General features: G+C 41.7%; 1 protein-coding gene across 1 annotated transcript in view; it reads right to left on the bottom strand.

Moving 5' to 3' along the window:
- Positions 1-698: 698 nt before the first annotated feature.
- Positions 699-21,546, bottom strand: part of LOC138661787 (cytochrome P450 2G1-like) — a 54,033-nt gene continuing 33,185 nt past the window's right edge. The window contains exons 5-9 of the mRNA XM_069746705.1: positions 19,557-19,733; positions 17,695-17,830; positions 2,871-3,058; positions 2,447-2,588; positions 699-1,088 (exon numbers count right to left, since the gene is read on the bottom strand). Of these exons, the coding sequence (XP_069602806.1) occupies positions 904-1,088; positions 2,447-2,588; positions 2,871-3,058; positions 17,695-17,830; positions 19,557-19,733 (828 nt within the window). The 3' untranslated portion in view covers positions 699-903. The remainder of the gene's footprint in view (positions 1,089-2,446; positions 2,589-2,870; positions 3,059-17,694; positions 17,831-19,556; positions 19,734-21,546) is intronic.

Raw genomic sequence — 21,546 nt, 5'->3', positions numbered from 1 at the left:
GCATTGATGCAGTAATTGATGCCAAAGGAGCCCCGACCAAGTATTGAGTGCATTTAGTGAACATACATTTCGGTAGGCCAACATTTCGGATTTTAAAATAATTTTTCAAGCTGTTGTTATAAATAGTGATGAGCGAATATACTCGTTACTCGAGATTTCCCGAGCACGCTCGGGTGTCCTCCGAGTATTTTTTAGTGCTCAGAGATTTAGTTTTCATCGCCGCAGCTGAATGATTTACATCTGTTAGCCAGCATAAGTACAAGTGGGGGCTGCTTGGTTGCTAGGGAATCCTCACATGTACTTATGCTGGCTAAGAGATGTAAATCATTCAGCTGAGGTGATGAAAACGAAATCTCCAAGCACTAAAAAATACTCGGCGGCCACCCGAGCGTGCTCGGGAAATCTCGAGTAATGCGTATATTCGCTCATCACTAGTTATAAAGTTTTCTAGTTTACTGAGATAATGACTTTTGGGTTTTCATTGGCCATAATCATCAACATTAATAGAAATAAACACTTGAAGTAGATCAGTCTGTTTGTATTGACACTATATAATATATGAGTTTCACTTTTTGTATTGAAGAACTGAAATAAATTAGCTTTTTGATGATATTCTAATTTTGTGAAAAGCATCTGCATATTTTTGCATGGTAAAATTTGCACAGCTTTCTAGAATCAAAGAATAAGTACTCAATATAGACATAGAAAAATCATTTATTTAGCTTTGGCAAAGTTTGTTAACTTTCTGAATAATTAAGACCAGATCGTCATGCATTATATGTCACCATGTTATACTACACATGAAAAAATTGCTTTATATAATTACTAAAAGAAATTATTTGAGATTTTGTGTTTTTTTTTTCTTCTTCTGTGACTCTATTTACATATCATCTGTGGCCAAAATTAAATTCGAGGGACGAATGACATCCGATAAAATTTAGGAACATTTGCAAAACCGGCCATCAGTGGTCTGATATCTTCTTCTGTGAAGGCTTTCTCTGGAGTTAATTTGAAGTGCTGTAAGATTGTGGTAAAGAAAATGAATAATTCCATCTTGGCCAAACCTTCTCCAACACAAATCCGCTTCCCTAATAAGAGAAAAACTTGTTAACTGCAAATTCTACTTGGTTGATTGTATTCCATCATAAATTGCACAAACCGCCTCCTTTTGCACCTTGAGCTCAATTTTCTTCTTCATTGTTTTTGCAACAAAGATCTATCTCTCTAAAGACTTGCGTAGACTATAACTAAGGGCCCGATTAATCTTTTCCTTCCTTTTAAATCACTTTACTTTTTTGTTTAATTTTCTTTGTAATGGTATTTTAGAACTTAAAGATGCTTTTAACCATTATATATTACTTTTGTTTGTGGCTTATTTAATATGTTGCAAGCAACTGTGACAATTGAGCAACAACATCTGGCATACAAATAAATTATTCAAATGAGAGACTGGAGTACATTTGCAGAAATATTTCAGACTTTTTAAAAAGTGCAGAGAAGCAGAGCACCGGAGAGGACAGACGCCGGAATGTAAGTATGTAGTGGTTTTTTTTTTTACTTTTACGCTGGTAACCAGGGTAAACCTCGGGTTACTAAGCGCGGCCCTGCGCTTAGTAACCCGATGTTTACCCTGGTTACCAGTGAAGACATCGCTGAATCGGCGTCACACACGCCGATTCAGCGATGTCTGCGGGAGGTCCAGCGATGAAATAAAGTTCTGGACTTTCTGCACCGACCAATGATGGCACAGCAGGATCCAGATCGCTGCTGCGTGTCAAACACAACGATATCGCTAGCCAGGACGCTGCAACGTCACGGATCGCTAGCGATATCGTTCAGTGTGAAGGTACCTTTAGTTTGGTTCTGCTTATCTTAAAAATTATTACATTACTTAACAATTTGGGCCTGAGGAATGGTGCACAACTCAAGGATTTACTCTTTAGAGTTCCCTGCCCTATCAAATCCTGAACAGAAAGCTCTGTGCTAATGGAAACCTGTCCTCTGATTTATGTTGCTCAAACTATGGACAGTTTGAATGAGAGAATGGCTCCTCCATTATTTATTCAGTCTTTTTAGTCAGTGCTTAATTTTATGGTCTTTACCAAGTGGGTATGGCTCACAGGATAGAGAAACAGCGCCTTGTCATTATCTTGTAAGAATGCTGTTTAGTTGAAATAATTGGATTCATTACACGTAAAATAAGCTAGAACACTAGCACCCCTAAAAAAGATAGGAGCTACTGACAGCTCAGCGGATACTGTATGGAAACCAGAATGGGTTAGCTATCTCTCAATTCATTGGTCAGCTGTAAGATATGCACTCATTATTTCTTACTCTGTCCGTAGTCCGCATAACATCCTGGAATTCCACCCACACCCTGACACAACTGTCCCATCACTCATCAAACATCTCATCACTCATTAGTCTGGAACGGGTTAACGAATACCTGCAGAGAATGGCATGAAGGCCTCATTCTTCTTAAAACGTCCTTTATCGTCTAAGAAATTGTTAGGATCAAACTTATTGGGGGCGGCAAGTTTTGTAGGGTCCCGAAGAACCGTACACAACAATGGATACACATCTGTGCCCTAAAACCACAAAGGGATGAAATTTATGGTAAAAATGCCATAGAAGGATTAATGGTTTCTTTAAAATGTCAGACTGTCCAGGTCCTACAGAAGAAAAGCGGCCGCACACATCATACCACCTTCATGTTTGACTGCATAATATTCTTACGTAGGGATATAGTATTAGTTTTGTGCTAGATATAGTTGGATCCTTCTCTTTTGAAGGTAAACTTCGTCTCCCAAGGAGAAACATTATCCCTGATAATAACTAATATATAATAATACATTATCTCATTATCCTACCTTAGGAATCGTGTATCCCTTGAAGGTAACATCCTTTGTTGTTGCATGTGGAACATTCAGTGGAAGAATATCACAGAATCTCTGGATTTCATGTATTACGGCATCCATGTATGGCATTTTGCTGCGGTCCTCAATATTTGGGATGCGGCTGTCACCAATCACACGGTCTATTTCTTGATGTAGTTTAGCTAGGGAAATGTTTGGCGGGAACTAGAAAAAATTAGTTTAAGCTACAAATAAAGAACAAGTAGGCTTCCATATAAATAGAGATAATGTAGAGAGAAAGGAAATATCCTATGTAATATGTGACTTAAAATTTAAAGTTCCTGGACGCCGATGTAAAATCTGTGTCAGTGTCTCCACCTGTCATCTGCTGGTCTCCAAATTTGGGAACCTTGAGGGCAAAGCTGATTTCTAAGGCTTGAATGTTCTTGCATTCTCGGCACTCTCCATAGTCACAACACAGGCCATCAAGATAAATGATGTATGAATATAAAGTTAAATAAGAAATTAATAGATGCTATATATGAACTATGTATATTGTGTGTAGTCCAGGGTTTTATGAGAGAACAGACTCCATTTTGTGTCTGTGTCATTTTGTCTTATAACTCCTGTGTAGTGATGGGCGAAACCGAACAGTAGGGTTCGGGGTCCGTACCGAGCATCTACTGTTCGAGCATGGTAATCACGAAATCACAAATGCGAAAAATGTGACTGCACATAATAGTAAGAAGGAAATGAGACAGTCATATTAATATCTGATTAGCAGATATGGTACCCAATATATGCAAATGTTAGACTCTGGGGAAGAGTACTGTAAAGACCAGCAGCATTGTCGTCAATCCATAAATCTTAACAGACATACCTCAGAAGAAAGATGAGATGATAGACAAATATTTTACCCTTTGTTGATGATTTGGGTGGACCTGAGATACCCATACTGATTTTGTGAATGAAATAAGTGAAGTCAATAGGAAGGGATTTATTAACCTGTGTCCTGAAGAGGAGGAAGGATTTAAAAGACCCTTTCGATTAGCTAAAGGGCTGGAGCAGGAGTTTATTCAAACTCGTAGAACAAACGAAGAGAGCAATGGATGGGGAGAAGAGCACATGGGAGAGCCCACTTACTCACACCACATTGCTGTGAATTATTTTTTCCTTGCCCTAGAATGTTGTCTCAAAATAGTTAGGAAAATTTTACAAGTTCTACCCTAGTGATTAAATTAACTATGGACAATATTTTAGATTTTCTTAAATACTGGAGCAGCCAAGTCTGTTAAGCGTGCACATAATGTCTTTCTCTGGGAAATCATCACAGCAGTTTATGATTATTTAATTGGAAAAAATGTTTTTCATGCCCCTGCAAATAGACTGCCAGTATTTATTTGCTTTCACCCATGGATATAAACAGTTCACATGGACAATGTTGTAACACGGTGCCCAAAAATTCAGTTATTTATACTGTTGCAATGCCTTCAGTTTATCAAAAAATGGACTCCTCCATATTCATTTTGTAGCATGTGGTTGATTTATTGCTTTGCTGTACTAATCAAATGTTGTGTCAGAAGTATTATATCTTCCTTGTGTGTTTCTTAGCAGAATATGGATGAAGGACCACAGCAGAAGGTAGTCTTCTTAGGACACTGTCTGCCACATGGCATCATACATTTCACAGAAGAAAGGAAAATGTAAATATACAGGTCCTTCTCAAAAAATTAGCATATAGTGTTAAATTTCATTATTTACCATAATGTAATGATTACAATTAAACTTTCATATATTATAGATTCATTATCCACCAACTGAAATTTGTCAGGTCTTTTATTGTTTTAATACTGATGATTTTGGTATACAACTCCTGATAACCCAAAAAACCTGTCTCAATAAATTAGCATATTTCACCCATCCAATCAAATAAAAGTGTTTTTTAATAACAAACAAAAAACCCATCAAATAATAATGTTCAGTTATGCACTCAATACTTGGTCGGGAATCCTTTGGCAGAAATGACTGCTTCAATGCGGCGTGGCATGGAGGCAATCAGCCTGTGACACTGCTGAGATGTTATGGAGGCCCAGGATGCTTCAATAGCGGCCTTAAGCTCATCCAGAGTGTTGGGTCTTGCGTCTCTCAACTTTCTCTTCACAATATCCCACAGATTCTCTATGGGGTTCAGGTCAGGAGAGTTGGCAGGCCAATTGAGCACAGTAATACCATGGTCAGTAAACCATTTACCAGTGGTTTTGGCACTGTGAGCAGGTGCCAGGTCGTGCTGAAAAATGAAATCTTCATCTCCATAAAGCATTTCAGCCGATGGAAGCATGAAGTGCTCCAAAATCTCCTGATAGCTAGCTGCATTGACCCTGCCCTTGATGAAACACAGTGGACCAACACCAGCAGCTGACATGGCACCCCACACCATCACTGACTGTGGGTACTTGACACTGGACTTCAGGCATTTTGGCATTTCCTTCTCCCCAGTCTTCCTCCAGACTCTGGCACCTTGATTTCCGAATGACATGCAAAATTTGCTTTCATCAGAAAAAAGTACTTGGGACCACTTAGCAACAGTCCAGTGCTGCTTCTCTGTAGCTCAAAAGTGGCTTTACCTGGGGAATGCGGCACCTGTAGCCCATTTCCTGCACACGCCTGTGCACGGTGGCTCTGGATGTTTCCACACCAGACTCAGTCCACTGCTTCCTCAGGTTCCCCAAGGTCTGGAATCGGTCCTTCTCCACAATCTTCCTCAGGGTCCGGTCTCCTCTTCTCGTTGTACAGCGTTTTCTGCCACATTGTTTCCTTCCAACAGACTTACCATTGAGGTGCCTTGATACAGCACTCTGGGAACAGCCTATTTGTTGAGAAATTTCTTTCTGGGTCTTACCCTCTTGCTTGAGGGTGTCAATGATGGCCTTCTTGACATCTGTCAGGTCGCTAGTCTTACCCATGATGGGGGTTTTGAGTAATGAACCAGGCAGGGAGTTTATAAAAGCCTCAGGTATCTTTTGCATGTGTTTAGAGTTAATTAGTTGATTCAGAAGATTAGGGTAATAGGTCGTTTAGAGAACCTTTTCTTGATATGCTAATTTATGGAGACAGGTTTTTTGGGTTATCAGGAGTTGTATGCCAAAATCATCAGTATTAAAACAATAAAAGACCTGACAAATTTCAGTTGGTGGATAATGAATCTATAATATATGAAAGTTTAATTGTAATCATTACATTATGGTAAATAATGAAATTTAACACTATATGCTAATTTTTTGAGAAGGACCTGTATGTTGTGGATATACAACATGAAGTACTAAAAGCCAGGCAAATACCTCCTCACCTGTTGACACTGGAGGTAGAGCTGAAGACACTCTCTGAGGCCTGCAAAGTGGCAAAGAGGAAGACAGCCAATGTGTATGTAGACATCAGATCTTTCCTAACATCACATGAGAAACCTATAAAAACTGCAAGGGCCCTAAATGGGGGCTCACCTGTTTCTCACCAAGCTTGGCATAGTGGCGATTAAGCTCACACCTGAACTGGCATAGATGAAGCCAGGTGGAATGCTCTCGTAGATGCAACCATCAAGGAAGCAGAGAAAAGACCTAGAGTTGTTAGTCTAGCACCAACGCAGATCAAGACCTCAGTGGCACCTGTCACTCCTGATATTCTTAAATCCCCGAGATTGGTAACCACATGACGCACTCACAGACTGACTTCCAGGTCATCTGTCCAACGCTATTATAATGTAAAAAGCACATAATATATACACCATGCACTGCCACACATACGCCAATCACTGATGAAGTGATAGTGAAAAGAGCCCACACAGAGGATTTAGTATAAAATTCTGGCACTTTGCCCAGCTCATCCCACTTGCCCTGTAGCGATGGAAAGTGGGGTTCATATTCGTGGGGTTAATGTCACCTTTGTATTGTCAGGTGACATCAAGCCCATGGCTTAGAGGCATCCATAAGACACCTGTGCATTGATAATCCTCTAGTTGTATGGAAAATAAAGACACATACAGAATGAAGTCTTTAATTAGAATTAATTTTTAGTTAAAAATAACAACACAGTTATACTCCTAGCATTCTATTCTCTTGATTCTGCGAACATTCAATTTATGTTTGGCTCTATCTAGAGCAGTTTTTTCAGTCATATAGCGGTTGATACATATGTTGCCCTAGTGGGATTCCTTTGTTTGCTTGCTTTGGATCCGGATTATAAAACCATATAGATCTATGCTATGTTAGGACATCTCCACTGTGTGCGCTAGTATGGATATTTTTCTCAGTTGCTATAAGTAATGTTCTTCTATTGTACTTATTGAAAGTCTTGAATTGTTGCTGTGTATTTTGGTGGGGTGACAAGGGCAGAGCCCTACCATGGGCTGCTTCGTTGGTGCTTGTTGTTTTTAATGTTTTAAATTTTGCAGTGTCGTCACTTTAATAAAGATGCTTTGTATTATTTATGGCGATCCCTGTTGTTTGCATGCTACTTTCTCTTTTTTTCTTTTAATGCAGTCTATTTAGCATGTAACGGGTGATCCCTCCATTATTCGGTAGTGCCCTCCTGTTTGTCTACTGTTGTTTCAACACACGGTTATAAAATCTGATAGTCACCCTTTAACTTTGAGGGGCACGGGTGGACTGCCATGATGTTTACGTGTTGTTTAATTGTTTTTATTGTTTGTGGATTTGTGTGTCCTAGTGTCCAAATTAAGCTATATATTTTTTCATTGTTTTCTTGGTCTGAGTATTGAAACAGGTGTGCACACACCTCATGAGTCTGGACTTTATTCCTTTTAATCCCATCAGCTGACACTAGAAACCGGAGGTAAAGTTTACACCTCTGATCACAGCTGAGTGCTCATGCTGTCTTTTGACAGCGTGGGAACCGCGGCTCTCTGACCGGCGGGGATGATTTCACCACCGATCAGAAGCTATGTTTGCCGTGCTGCCAAGCACATGACAGCACGACAAACACCCAGTGTTCAGGCAGTGGAACCCCCAGAGTGACACAGATTTTTTGAAGAAGTCTGTGTTTGGTGTCCATGCCTAAACAGTAGGTGTTCTGTATGGATGCCGGAATTTTCTGTTCGTGTTTGCCCATCTCTACTCATTGATGAGTGGAAAGAATGAGATAATAAGTGCTTTTCTTTACCTCAAATGGTAAGACACTGCTCCCCTTATATACCATCTCAAATGGAACTGATGCTATGCCTTTTATATAGACACCTCAATTAGATTTAAGTGTGTGTGGTATTTTATATCAGCAATCAGTAAGATGTATCAATTCATTTAATCAAATAAGTCCATTGTGTGTCTCCAATGGAAGGAAAAAGGGTTGATCTCACCCGAAAAAAATGGCCAACCACTGTGAAAAAAACACCAGGGTATTAATAAATGATCTATGAAGGTTCAGTTATAGGCTCTCAGTATTCACCCAATGGTTTAGTCACAGGATCTCAGCATTCATCTGAGGATATTCTACACATTAGGGTTTATCAGGGGCTCAGGAATACTTCTATTGTGCAAATAACGAGTTGAGAAAGAGCCCTGCCGCTATCTGTGGTTAAAAAGACATAATGGGCCGAGTGCAAAATTCACCCAGTGTGCATTTTAAGAAGCGTGCGCCAGACTTACACTCACGTCATTCTCCTAAGTTCCGACGCGTCACCTCTGGTCTGTGACCCACATGGTGGAGCACAAGAAGCCACCGCGCAGCTCTCATCTGTCACTTCACTTCCTGTTTCTGGTATGCGCAATCTGTCAATAACTCCACAGACCTCGGCACATCATATGTGGGTACTGGAACGCACAATGGAGCCCAAGAAAACTATCAAATACCTTCAAAATTATGTGCTCTATAGTAGGGTCAATCAGATGAGGGCGGGGAAGCTATAGATTATGTAGATATCAGTTGTATGTAATGAATGACAAAAAATAGCGCTCATTTTACATATAAAGATGCAGGTTCAATAACTATCTTATATAGAAGCCACAAAGGGCGGGGGCGTGTCCTGGATGGCCATGTGAACGGACGCTGAGGAAAGAGCTCCCACGGCCACAAGCATAATTATCCTGAACAGACATCGCTGGCTGCCATAAATCTAGCCTTATCTGGAAGCTGAGTCACCCAAAAGTGAAGGAGAGCTGTGGGGACACCCAGAGAGGCACACAATGACGCGGAGGAGGCAGAGAGATGCGGGTGCATGAGAGGCTGGAGGGACCCAAGATGATGCTGAGGCCAGAGCGGACGCTGAGAAGGAGAATGCTGCCTGTCAGAAGCGCATGGAAGCTGCAGCAAAACTTCAAAGGTCTGCCAGGGTGGTCGGTGGGGAAGAGGCACAAGAGACTATGATGGAGAGAGCTGAAGGAGAAGAAGAGGAGGAAGAGAAAGCTGATGAAGGAGCGAGTAGGGCAAAGAAGGGGGAGGAAGAAAGTAGCATGGCTTCAACAGGAGAGGCTGAGAAGGAAGTGGAATTGAGAGGGGAGCCAATCCTAAAGAACGTCTTCATCCTCTTATCTTCTTGTAACCAGTCCCTGAATGATTTAACCCTTCAGATGAAGGAGGTGAAAGGGGAGATTATACAAATAAAGGCTGCCATACAGAAAATGGATAAACACATGGAGGAGGTGGAGGAGAGGATGAGTACTGCAAAGGATCATGTGGTTCAACTACAAAAGGCAGAGAGAAAGTTTGCCCAACAGATATCGGAATTGGTGGCAAAAAATGAGGACCTAGAAAACACATCCAGAAGAAATAACATCAGGATAGTGGGTCTGCCAGGAAATAACAGAGGGGAGAAATCCTACTGAGTTTATTGAAAACTGATTGAAGGAGAAGGTTGGAGCCGAGGTTCTGACAAGGGTCTTTGCTGTGGAAAGAGCGCAGAGATCTGCCACAGCCCACTCCCCCTGGAGCCACTCCCCATACCATCCAGGCTAAAATATTAAACTACACAGACAGAGACATTGTTCTTAGGAATGCCAGAGAAATGGAGGATCTCACTGTTGACGGACAGAGGATTGCCATCTACCCGGATTACTCTGCTGCAGTCCAGAAACAGAGAATGCAATTTACTGGCATCAAGAGGCAACTGAGAGAACTGCGGGTGCAATATTCCATGTTTTTTCCTGTGAGGTTGAGAGTGGTTGCCTTTAATAAAGCTCATTTCTTCACGACACCAGAGAACGCTGTCCAATGGATCGACATCAATGCCAAGAAACTACAAGCGGCGGAGACTGACTTTCAGTAGAGGCGTGAGCTGTTGTTGTTGCCAAGATGTTTGGGATAAGAGAACCGGGTTGCTACTTGTACCCATTTAATACTTGTGTCTCTTTCTCTTTTGGAGGAGTGGAATATGGCTGGGTTTGACTATCACGCCAGTTAGAGTTGTGCTGGAAAATGAGGGGTGGGGTGGGGATTGTTAATAGGGTGCACTGTAAACGATTTTTTTTTTTTCTTACTCTCTTTACTTCACTGTTTGTTCTGTACTGTTAATAATTAATGTAAAGAGATGTGGTTCTGAGGGTCACGGGAGACAGTTAGAGGAGGTTACCTAGATGAGAGTGCTTCAAACGGGCCAAGGAGCCCCACTCTCGATGAGAGGAAAATACTTTATCTTGAGGGGAAGTTGGGGGTGGGAGTTTAAAGGGTGGGAGAGAGGGGTTAGACAGCTCAGGATAAGGAGTAGGATTTTCTTGATGACTGTTCTGCATCATGATTGGGGACTGTATTAAAATACTAAAAAAAGAAGAGAATGTTCAGCTTCACTGAATCCGTAAAAAAGAGTTTTCTTTATTCACAAACTTTAAGCATAGAGGATACAGACTTCAGCACGAACCATATGGGTAAGAATCTCAACGCGTTTCTGGAGACTAAGCTCCCTTAATCATTAAAATACTGAGTTGGAACGTTAGAGGCCTGGTGGACAAAACTAGATGAGCGGTGGTGCTAAAATACGCACGAGACCAGAGGGCCTCACTGATATGTCTGCTGGAGATACACTTGGTTCGTGAGAGGGTGGACGTCTTATGTAGGCAGTGGCTGCAAAAAATTTATCATTCCACCTTCTCTACATACTCAAGGGAGGTATCGTATTGGTCCCAGCAGGGGTGCGCTATGAAGAGCTGAAGGTGGATGGACAGTATGTGGTAGTGAAATGCAGAATGTTTGGTATTTTGATGTGTGGTAGCTATGTACATTCCTCCCCCTTATTTGAGTAAAAAACTTAGAGAAGTGTTGGAATTGATTGGACGGGGAGATCCGATGTCGCTTTTAATTATTGGAGACCTCAAAAATATATGTGATGATTTCTGGGATAAAAACAAAAATACACAAAACAGGTCGGAAAGCCATATTATGCCGTTCGGAACATATATTTGAGGCATTGGTATGACTGATTTGTGGAGATTGCGACACGGGGGGAGAGGGGATACTCTTGCTATACACCAGCTCATGATACTTTATCCAGAATAGATATGGTGCTCGGAAACAATGTGTTTGATTGTATGGTGGGAGAAGTGAGATACTTGCCCCGGGCGATCTCCGATCATAATCCGATTGAGATGGAGTTATTGCCAATGGAGACACAAGCACGGCATAGGGGAGAGTGGAAATTTCACCCTAACTGGCTGAATAGTGTGCGTTTGGAGGGAATACAGCGGGAGGTGGAGGAGTTTTTTTAGATTAACGAGGGCAGCTCGGACATACCCACTATTTGGGAAACGATGAAGGCATATTTGAGAGGTTTGCTGTTCAGGGACATCAGTAGATGTAAGCAGCGATCAAAACAGGCGGAGAATGCCGCAAGAGAAAGGCTGAGAATTGCTGAAGATGAGATGGCCACACTGGGTACCCCTGAGGCTGGGAAACAGTTAAGAGAAGCCCAGAATAATATGGATAAAATTCTTTTGGAAAGGGCAGGGAGGAAGAGAGAGTTCCAACGACTAGCCTTTTACCAGGAGGGGGAGGTAGTGGGGCATATGCTCTCGCTGGTGGCGTCGGCCCAGAGGGGTACACCATTCCTACATTCACTAGAGCCTGTTAACGGTATAAAAGTGTCAGAGACCTCTGAGATCTTAAGGGTCTTTACAGACTTCTACGCGGATCTGTACTCCTCTGGTGTGGACCCATCGGGGACTGACAACGTGGCATTTCTAGAAGGTATTGTCTTACCTAGACTGAGTGAGGAGGATAGAGAAAGTTTGGAGAGACCTGTCACGGACGAAGAACTAAGTTGTGCTTTAAGAGCCATGGCAAGAAGTAAGGCCCGAGGAGCAGAGGGATTGCCAGCTGAAATTTATAAGGAGATGGAGGAGGTGTTGCTACCCAGATTACGATTAGTTTTGGAGGAGGCTAGGAATGGGGGGATTCTTTCAGCCTCCATGAGGGAGGCCATAATAGTTGTAATCCCGAAGGAAGATAAAGATCTACGACTACCTGAATCATATAGCCTGATTTCCTTGCTCACAATGGATGTTAAACTTCTGTCTGGGGTGTTGGTGGCCCAATTGTTGAGTGTTATTTCTAAGTTGATTCATTCAGATCAGTCTGGCTTTATGCCCGACAGGTTCACGGCAGTCAATCTTAGAAGGCTTTTTTTTTTAATTTACAATTGGGGGCTGATAACGGTGGGTATAGAGTTATTGCTTTTTTAGATGCCCATAAGGCATTTGACAGTGTGGAATGGGGATACTTGTGGCAGGTATTGCAATGCTTTGGCCCACAATTTGTGTCCTGGGTTCAGCTATTGTACGCGCAACCATCAGCTAGGGTGAGAGTGAATGGGGAGCTTTCTCATACGATAAGGCTACATAGAGGGACGAGACAGGGGTGTCCGCTCTCCCCTCTTTTGTTTGCTTTAGCCGTGGAGCCGCTGGCCGCCAGGATCCGTCAATCTGCTGAGGTCTCTGGGTTTAAATATGAATCGATAGAGGAAAAGATAGCGCTTTACGTGGATGATATACTGCTGTTCTTGAGTGATCCACATGATTCATTGAGTAATGCAATTCGGCTCATGGAGGGATTTGGTGCATTGTCGGGGTTTAAAATAAATTGAAATAAGTCAACTCTGTTTATGGTGGATGATGCAGGGGGTGAGCTGGGAGATTCTATGGAAGGGGGTAGATTTAAAGTAGCAGATCAATTCAAATATTTGGGGATACTGATCTCTTTGCCGATCACAAATTACTTGCATACGAATCTTACATCGGTGCTGAAAACTCAAAGGCAAAGGTAGGGGCTTGGTCTAAGTTGCATTTATCTGTTGTAGGCCGAAATAATCTCATTAAGATGATTCTGATGCCTAAGATACTGTATGTTCTCCATAACTCACCTATCTGTATACCACGTGTAAAATTCAAATTGATTAACTCTTTATTTAGAGGCCTGGTGTGGGGGAGGCATCACCTGCAAATTAGATTGGAGATGCTTCAATGCCCTAAGGACGCGGGAGGCTTGGCTTTACCTAACCCTGAAATATATTTCTTGGCGGCCCAATTTCAGCATTTAAAGGGCTGGGAACATGAGTCGTCTTCCAATGTAGCACAACTTATGATAGAAAGGGTGGTGAAGAGGAGTCCAGCGGTACAGTGTCTGGAAGATGGATCCCTAGGGGTACTGGGGAAGAAATACCCAACATTACTCCTGATATATAAAGTATGGGGGAGAGTTAAACAAATTCATTGGGTTACTTGTTTGACCAGGTTTTCTCCACTGTGGTTTAATAATAATCTACCGGAGTTTTTGGCGATGGAACATATACTAGAATGGCAAGCCAGGGGGATCCAATATGACTGCCAGATTTTAGAACGACAGGTGTTGAAATCCTTTTCCCAGCTACAGTCGGAATATGGTCTTAGGACATCTGGGGGGTACCAATATGCACAAGTATTGCATGAGTTTGTGGCCCAGAATGAGGGGGATTTTTTCCAAATTCAAAACGACTTAGTATTAGACTACGTCTGTGGAGTGGGGACAACAAGGGGAGCTATTTCTTCTTTATATAAGGATCTACTTCACACTCACCTATTGGGATATCTGATTGGCACGAGGGCTAAATGGGAAAGAGAGCTGGGTCGTTTAGAGGATGAAACGTGGGAATCTGTATTAGAATGGATACCAAAACTATCACTAAATGAGCCAGCTTTATATTGTATACAGAGTGTATAGATCCTCGGATGTCCTGTACAGAGCTGGGCTGAGATCTGACTCGGAATGCCCTAGATGTCGGAATGATAGTGCTGGAATGTTTCATATGTTATGGTCGTGTCCGAGATTGACTGCTTTTTGGTTGGTGGTTGTAAGCCGATAGAAGGGGCATACAGATGTGTAATTCCAAGAGAACCTTTAGTGTGCGTGCTGGGGTACGTGGAAGAGATAGCTGTGGATAACAAGCTGAAAATAGCAATTGCTAGACTACTATACATGGCTCGGAAGGTCATAGCCAGAAATTGGATCAAAGAGGAACCTCCCTCGAGGGGAGAATATCTTAAATATGTGAAGCAGGTCATTACTCTGGTAAAGGGTGTATATCATAAAAGAGGGAAGATGGGCCTATTCGAAAAATTGTGGACGCCTTAGTTGGAACTAGGCTAGGGGAGGCCAAGAGAAGTTAGGCCTGAGGAGGGTTCGCCTATATATTTACAGTGTATTAATTTACAAATAAAAGCTATTGTATATGGTTAACGTATATAATAATAATACCATAGGATATGTTAAGAGGAAAGTGTGAGCTGTCTAAAAGGGAAGGAGGGGGGCAGGCTGGGTAAGGGTAGTTAAGAGTGGGGAAAATGGAAATTTATGTTTTAATGTGAAATGTTTTATTGGACTCTTATATTTAATAAAAACATTTGAGTAAAAAAAGTCACATAGGGCTCACAAAACAAGAAAAGGTCATATTTGAGGCATGGATTCATCTCAAAAACAGGGAGAAAATAACAACGAATCACATACACAGGGTTAAGGGGAGAAAAAGGAGAAATCATATGTTCATAAAATATACACATATTCATGAGACATAAAGACAGAGGGGACAAGGGGGTATGAAGAGAACCGAGTTATGACTGAGGATCCGGAGAGAACTAGGGTAAAAAAAACACAAAACCAAATAAAAGGGTGCAGGGCAGGGGGGTTGGGGAAAGAAATTAAAATTTGTAGTCGAGGGAGAGGGGTATGTATCAAGGGAAGGAAATAAGAACAGGAACCTATGATGCCCTATCAAGGCACTCTCTATTTAGTTAGCCCTACCTAATGCGAATGTTGGCACCCTACATCCTATGCAGTGGCGCCCACACACTAGAAGGCCCTATTGTGCCCTGCTCATATTAAAGTATGGAAAGTCAATTGTTCGTTCAATCCCCAAGGTGACATAGGTTTTAACTGATAGATGCATTGGAGGATGGACTTGTCCCAATCCCCTCCTCTGGATGGCTTTTTAATTTGATCAATGCCCATAAATTTTAACACTGATGTATTACCAGAATGTTCAAGGTTTATACAGTATGTCTTGCTATTGGTGTGTCTCTTTTTTTCCCTGATGTCTCGTAGATGCTCTCCTATTCTTCCTCTAAACTCTATTTTTGTTTTCCCCACATATTCCTTTCCATAAGTACATGTTGCTTTATAGACTATTCCCTCACTTTGGCAATTGATAAATGAACTAATAGAGTACTGTTTTCCTGTTGTGTTACTTTGGAAAGTCTTGCCAGTTCTTATGGCTTGGCACACAATACACCCACTTCATTGGTAGCAAGCAACCCATCCTATTGTCAAATAACCTGGTGGACTGTATATTTGGTGTGTAGTGGCTATTTGCCAAGCGATCTCTTAAAGATCTGCCCCTTTTGTATGTTATCAAGGGAGCTGAGGTCAATGCATCTACTATATCAGTATCTTGTTTGAGGACCTCCCAGTGCTTCTCCAAAATGGTTCTAATATGCCTTGCTCCATTATTGTATGTTGTGATCAGTCTAACGTCATTATGCTTTTCAGTTTTTCCACAGTGTGAGTGAGTAGCTGTGTTCTATCATTTTTCAAGGCCTCTCAATATACTTTGCTCACAATTTTTTTTGTGGTAGCCCCTTTCCGATACCATCAGCTATGGAGGGTTACCATTATTAAAACTTAACCTTTAATGAGGATAGCCTAAAATATAAGAACCCAACGAACAAACATATATATATATACAAAAGTGCCCAAAAAAACCAGTGCTCAAAAAATATAAAAGAATGGAACGGTCTCACCACTCGGAATGGACACTTGGATCTTTCTCAGCCAATGGGGCTGTGATGAGTAACAGTCCAGCGGAAAAAACAGCGGGCTAGGGCACAAATCCTGTCTACCCTGTAATCCCTGTGTAGCTCCTGTCCTTACAAGGACAGGCTCCAAGTGGACCCTGCTATGGACAACCACCAGATGAATGGGTGCAGGTAAATAGATTTCCTCTTCTCCCTACGCGTTTCATCACCAATGTAGGAGACTCATCAGGGAAGTTTGAACAAATATGTGTGCTACAAGGCACAAAAGTCCAAGCAAAAGACAGAAAAAAAAAAAAGAGTCCGTATTTCAATGTGGGTCCCGCAGTGGCTGGGTACCCATCAGCAAGGTATGGCTATCTGTGTTTGCAGTCAAAATGTGTCCTCACTCGCACCCCCACAGGAATAACCTTTTATTATAATGCTAGTCACCGCCCCTCATTTGTCGGTACCCTGTGGTAGGCTACTGTAACCCAGATAGAAATTAGTCATACTCACTCAGCATGTGTATACAGCGTGCAGCGATGTATGTACCGGATGTGCGGCCACCATGTTGTGCACGTCACTTCCGCACATGCGCAGGAGTGGTGCGTTCCAAAGCTGGAACGCACAATCGCCATATTGTGGGCATCACTGAAAGTACGCTACAGCGGCGCCAAATGGATATGCGCAGTGTAGTCGTGCTAAAGGAGTGCGCTCCATATCGTGGAACACACAGAAATCGCCATCCTGTGGGCGTCACAATAGGAACGTCCCATTGTGGGCGTCGCTGAAAGTACGCCACAGCGGCGCCGAGTAGATATGCGTAGTGTAACTGCGCTAAGATAGTGCGCTCCACCAACGTGGAACGCACAGAAATCGGTGATGATATTGTCACTTTTGACGTTTGGTATTTTTAAACTTGTTAACTAAAAGTTAAATTTTAGTCCTCATTGCTGGTTCCCATTGCTAATTGAGCCTGAGGTACTCCTTTCATATAAATAATATTGGCTATATTTGCTGTTTGCTCATGTGCAGGCATTGCAGGACCTTAGGTATCCATGGTTGTGACCGCTAGCAACTAGCTAACTATCTCTATATCAGTGGTTGTAACCATGGATACCTAAGATCCTGCAATGTCTACACATGAGGAAAGAGACATAGCGAATAAGAAAAAACTTTACTTCACTTGTGATTGTAGGTATTTGGTAATATTAATATTATTACACCTAATACATATTGGGATAGGATCTTGAGACGGGAATATACCATTAAGCTTATGACTTACTGCTTGAAGCTTCGAGATATAGTCTTGTGTTTCTCTGGTTCAGTCCTTTCTAATTAGCCCCTTATCACATTATTGTTCCTTATTTTGAACTCAGTTTGCATTTCTGACTATTCTTTAGGACTCTGATTTTGTATTTTGCCTGCCCTCTTGGTTCTAATCTGGCGACCTGACGACTCCTGACAACCTGCACCACCAAACAGGAGCTTTTCCGTGGCCCCAGCCCAGGGGCCCCTGTTTAAGTCCAGATCCCAGTACAGGGAATAAAGGGTAAAGGTCTGGGCAATCCCAAATATATACTGACCTTGTATTTCAGGGTACTTCATAATTGCCATTAATCCATGTCTTAGTGTAGAGCTGGTTGTTTCTGACCCAGCAAAAAACAAGTTGAGTATGGTCATCACCATGTTATTCCTGTCAAAGTTAGGATTATCCTTTTCCTGAAAATATAATGTATAGCATTATATTTTGAATGAATGTTCCATCTTGGAGAAACATTTTTGAAGGTGGATCAGTCAAAATTAAATGCATTAAAGAGAATCCTTTGCAGGCGACGACTGCCTGAAGTCTGGAAGCCAGGGACGTTACCAAACACCGGGTTTCGTGTTTTGTGATGATTTGTCAGGCCTTTACTGACTTCAGCTGCTGTTTGTTTGTGGGTCTTTCTGACTGAAGTTTTGTTTTACGAATGTGAAATGAAGCTCAATGCGGTTGAGATCTGATGATTGACTCTGTCATTGTAGAATATTTCACTTCTTTGCCTTAAACGTCTGAGTTGCTATTGCAGTTTGTTTTTGTTCATTGTCCTTCTGTACTGTGAATTTCTTTTCGATCAACCTCGTTGTATTAGGTTGAATCTGAACAGAAAGTATCACCCTGTACACTTCAGAATTCAACTAACTACTTCTGTCTTCAGTCACATCATCAATAACACTAGTGACCCAGCACCATTAGAAGCCATACATGCCCATGCCATCACACTGTCTCCACCATGTTTTACAGAGGATGTGGTGTGCTTTGGATCATAATCTGTTCCAAGTCTTCTCCATACTTTCTTCTTCTCATCATTCTTTTACAAGTTGATCTTAGTTTCATCTGTCCAAAGAATGCTTTCCCAGAATTGGGCAGCTTCTTTAGATTTTTTTTGGCAATGTCCAATCTGGCTTTTCTATTTTTAAGGCTAACTAATGGTTTGCACCTTGTGGTGAACCCGCTCTATTTGCTCTCATGAAGTCTTTTCTTTATTGTAGACTTAAATACTGAAACACCTACGTCCTGGAGAGTGTTCTTTACATGGGTGTATGCTGTGAAGGGGTTTTTCTTCACTATGGAAAGGATTCTGCGATCATCCACTTCTGCTGTCTTCTTTGGATGTGCAGGCTTTTTTCAGTTTCCAAACTTACCAATGTGCTTTTTTTTGCAGGATGTAACAAACTGTTAACTTGGCCACTCCTAACATTTCTGCAAACTCTCTGAAGGATTTCTTCTGTTTTCAGTCTAAATAAGTTCTGTTTCTCTTCCATTGAGAGCTCCTTTGAATGCAAGTTGTGTGTTCACAGAAATTGCTTCCAAATGCAAATACCACATCTGGAATCAGCTCCAGACCTTTAACCTGCTTTATTATTGATGGATTAATGAGGGAAAAGCCATTGCAACCTATTAAACAGGTTTTGAGATAATTGTCCAATTAACTTTGGTCCCTTGAAAAAGAAGCAGCTACATATTAAAGAGCTGTAATTCCTAAACCTTTACTACAATTAGAATGTGAATACTCTGCAGTCTGCACTGTAAGTCTGCATTGATTACATAATTGTATCTTGAAAACATTTTGTTAAATAGCTAAAATAACAATTTATTTCTGGTAGTGCCATAGACATTAAGTTGAACAAAGATGTGCAATGGTCACCACTCATTTTTAACAGAGAATGCATATCAAAGCCCAAATATTGGGGTCAGTGGAAATATCATCGCTCATTATCACAAATGCCACCATATCTACGTTGGATTTTTTGAGTGAATCCGGCAAGATAAAGAGTATAAGGATAGGCTACTGATCTACGAAGTTGGACCACCACCCCTCACCCATCCCACTCCACTGCAAGTGAGCCTGCTTCTAATCTCAAATGTTTAACCCTCTCCTAATCCTAACTCAGATAATTTAGGTACCTGCTTCTGTTTTGTGAGGAAACAGTCAATGAAATCTCTGGGTGAGTTTGGATCAAATGACTCCTCATTCATTTTTATTCGTTCCAAAATGAAATCGGTCACTCTAGTCAAGCTTTTCTTTATTCTCTGGTGCGGTCCTGGTATATAGCCCATGAGGGTTGGCAGCATGTCTAGGAACTGGGTAAAGAAAGACAAATTATTAATTTTCAATGTTCCAACATGTAATGTTACTTAGAACATCGGTGGAAACCCTAACAAAAGGAATTAAGGTATTCAAGAAATCCTTTGGATTCTTGAACTTTCTTTCTCCAATGTAAGTTCACATCACGACAAAATGTGTTCATGTGTAACTAATACACTCTTGAAAAAAAAACTGAGCTCTAGAGATTATAAGTTGGGCATATACTGTAGACTGATAGCCTGAGGGCATCAGTAATACAGTTTTTAATTCTATCTACGACAATATAAAAGTTTTTCTATTTGTCAGAGACGATGAAATTCCTTTCAATTCCTTAACAGAATAAATATCTTACAATGGGGAGGGTGAAGCAAAAAAATCCAATATATTTGGCCATTTTCAAAAATTCTTTAGCCACAATATAGCCTTCTAGACGCATGAATTTTTTCAATTCTGCTGCCTGAAGAATGCTGATCCCGATGCATACCTTATTATTTCCATGTCCTTCTTACCTGTCATCATTGCTTATAATAACTGTACTGCCTAGAACTAGCATATTAGGCAGTTCTATTTATAGAATAGTTGATAACTTCTAGATTGTTAGGGTGCAAATCACGGAGATCCCCACCAATTAGCAGAATGGGGCACTTTTGACCTTAGTTGGAATGACTATGCTCAATTTACTTTCCCATCATTCTCTATGGGACAGCTGAAACTAACCAAGTATGTGTTAGGGGTCGAGTTCCTGCCTCTGCACAGGGGGAATCTCGAGCCATCTCCGCTGCGGTCTCCAATTCTTCTCCTGCTGCATTGGAGCCTGCTCAGCGGAGGTGTCGGTCCCAGCATCATTCTCAGTCTGACACTGTGCGAAGCGTTACTTCTGTCCTTCCAGCTTCTGCCATTGTGGCCAGTACTGGTCAGCAGCGAGCAGACATCTTTGGGACTAAGTCCTACTTTTCCCCTTCTGAGCATGCCCAGGGTAAAATCTCTCATTGGAGATCAAGGGTAACATGCTCAGTTACTGCAGCAAATCCTATTGGTCCTCTAGGAAGGTCCTGAAGGTGTTCAACGGCTGTGTCAGCCTCTCATTGGTCCTTCTAGGAAGGTCCTGTATGTGCTGCAGCTATAAGAGGTGCCGTGCGGTCATGCACTAGTATCAATTTATGTATGAGCTCAGCGCCAGTGTGGTCATGTTTGTATGCAGTCAAGGACCCGGGTGAAATAAGCCCCTAGAATGCTGGCACCTCCGGCGAGGAGTTTCGTGTGTGTGTATTCAGGGACCCGGCTGAAATAAGCCCCTAGAATGCTGGCACCTCCGGCGAGAAGTTTCATGTTTGCATTTGACTGCATGACCACCATCTGCTCTACTAAGTAGCTGTGTTCCTCTGTGAGCCAAACAGGGCACAGCGTTCTCTTTGCTAACAGACTCTGTGAAGTAACAGAGTCTGTTTATACTACTATATTGTACCACCATATCTAGCTGCAGGTGCTTTCCTGCACGGTGGATCCCGGGTTGCAAACACACCAACTTCTTGTAATAAATATATTCGGTGCGTTCCGCCAACCCTAACAGTATGGTGCTTTGCTTTTTCTGCCAGTCTCATAGAAAATGAATTGCGAGGCAGTCAAGCATGCAACCTGCTGCTTCATTCAAACCTTGTTCTGCTGATCCCTGGAGATCTCATTGGGCTGACCATTAATGATCTAGAAATTATCACCTATCCTGTGGATGAGTGATAACGTTTGCTACCAAAATATAACTTTATTTCCATAATTGGCAGATGGCTAACTCAAAATGTAGAAAGGTAGCAG

Source organism: Ranitomeya imitator, chromosome 2 (assembly GCF_032444005.1).
Source record: "Ranitomeya imitator isolate aRanImi1 chromosome 2, aRanImi1.pri, whole genome shotgun sequence".
Lineage (NCBI taxonomy): Eukaryota > Metazoa > Chordata > Amphibia > Anura > Dendrobatidae > Ranitomeya > Ranitomeya imitator.
The sequence above is the reverse complement of the archived record's forward strand: the minus strand, read 5'-3'. Positions and strand labels throughout refer to the sequence as shown.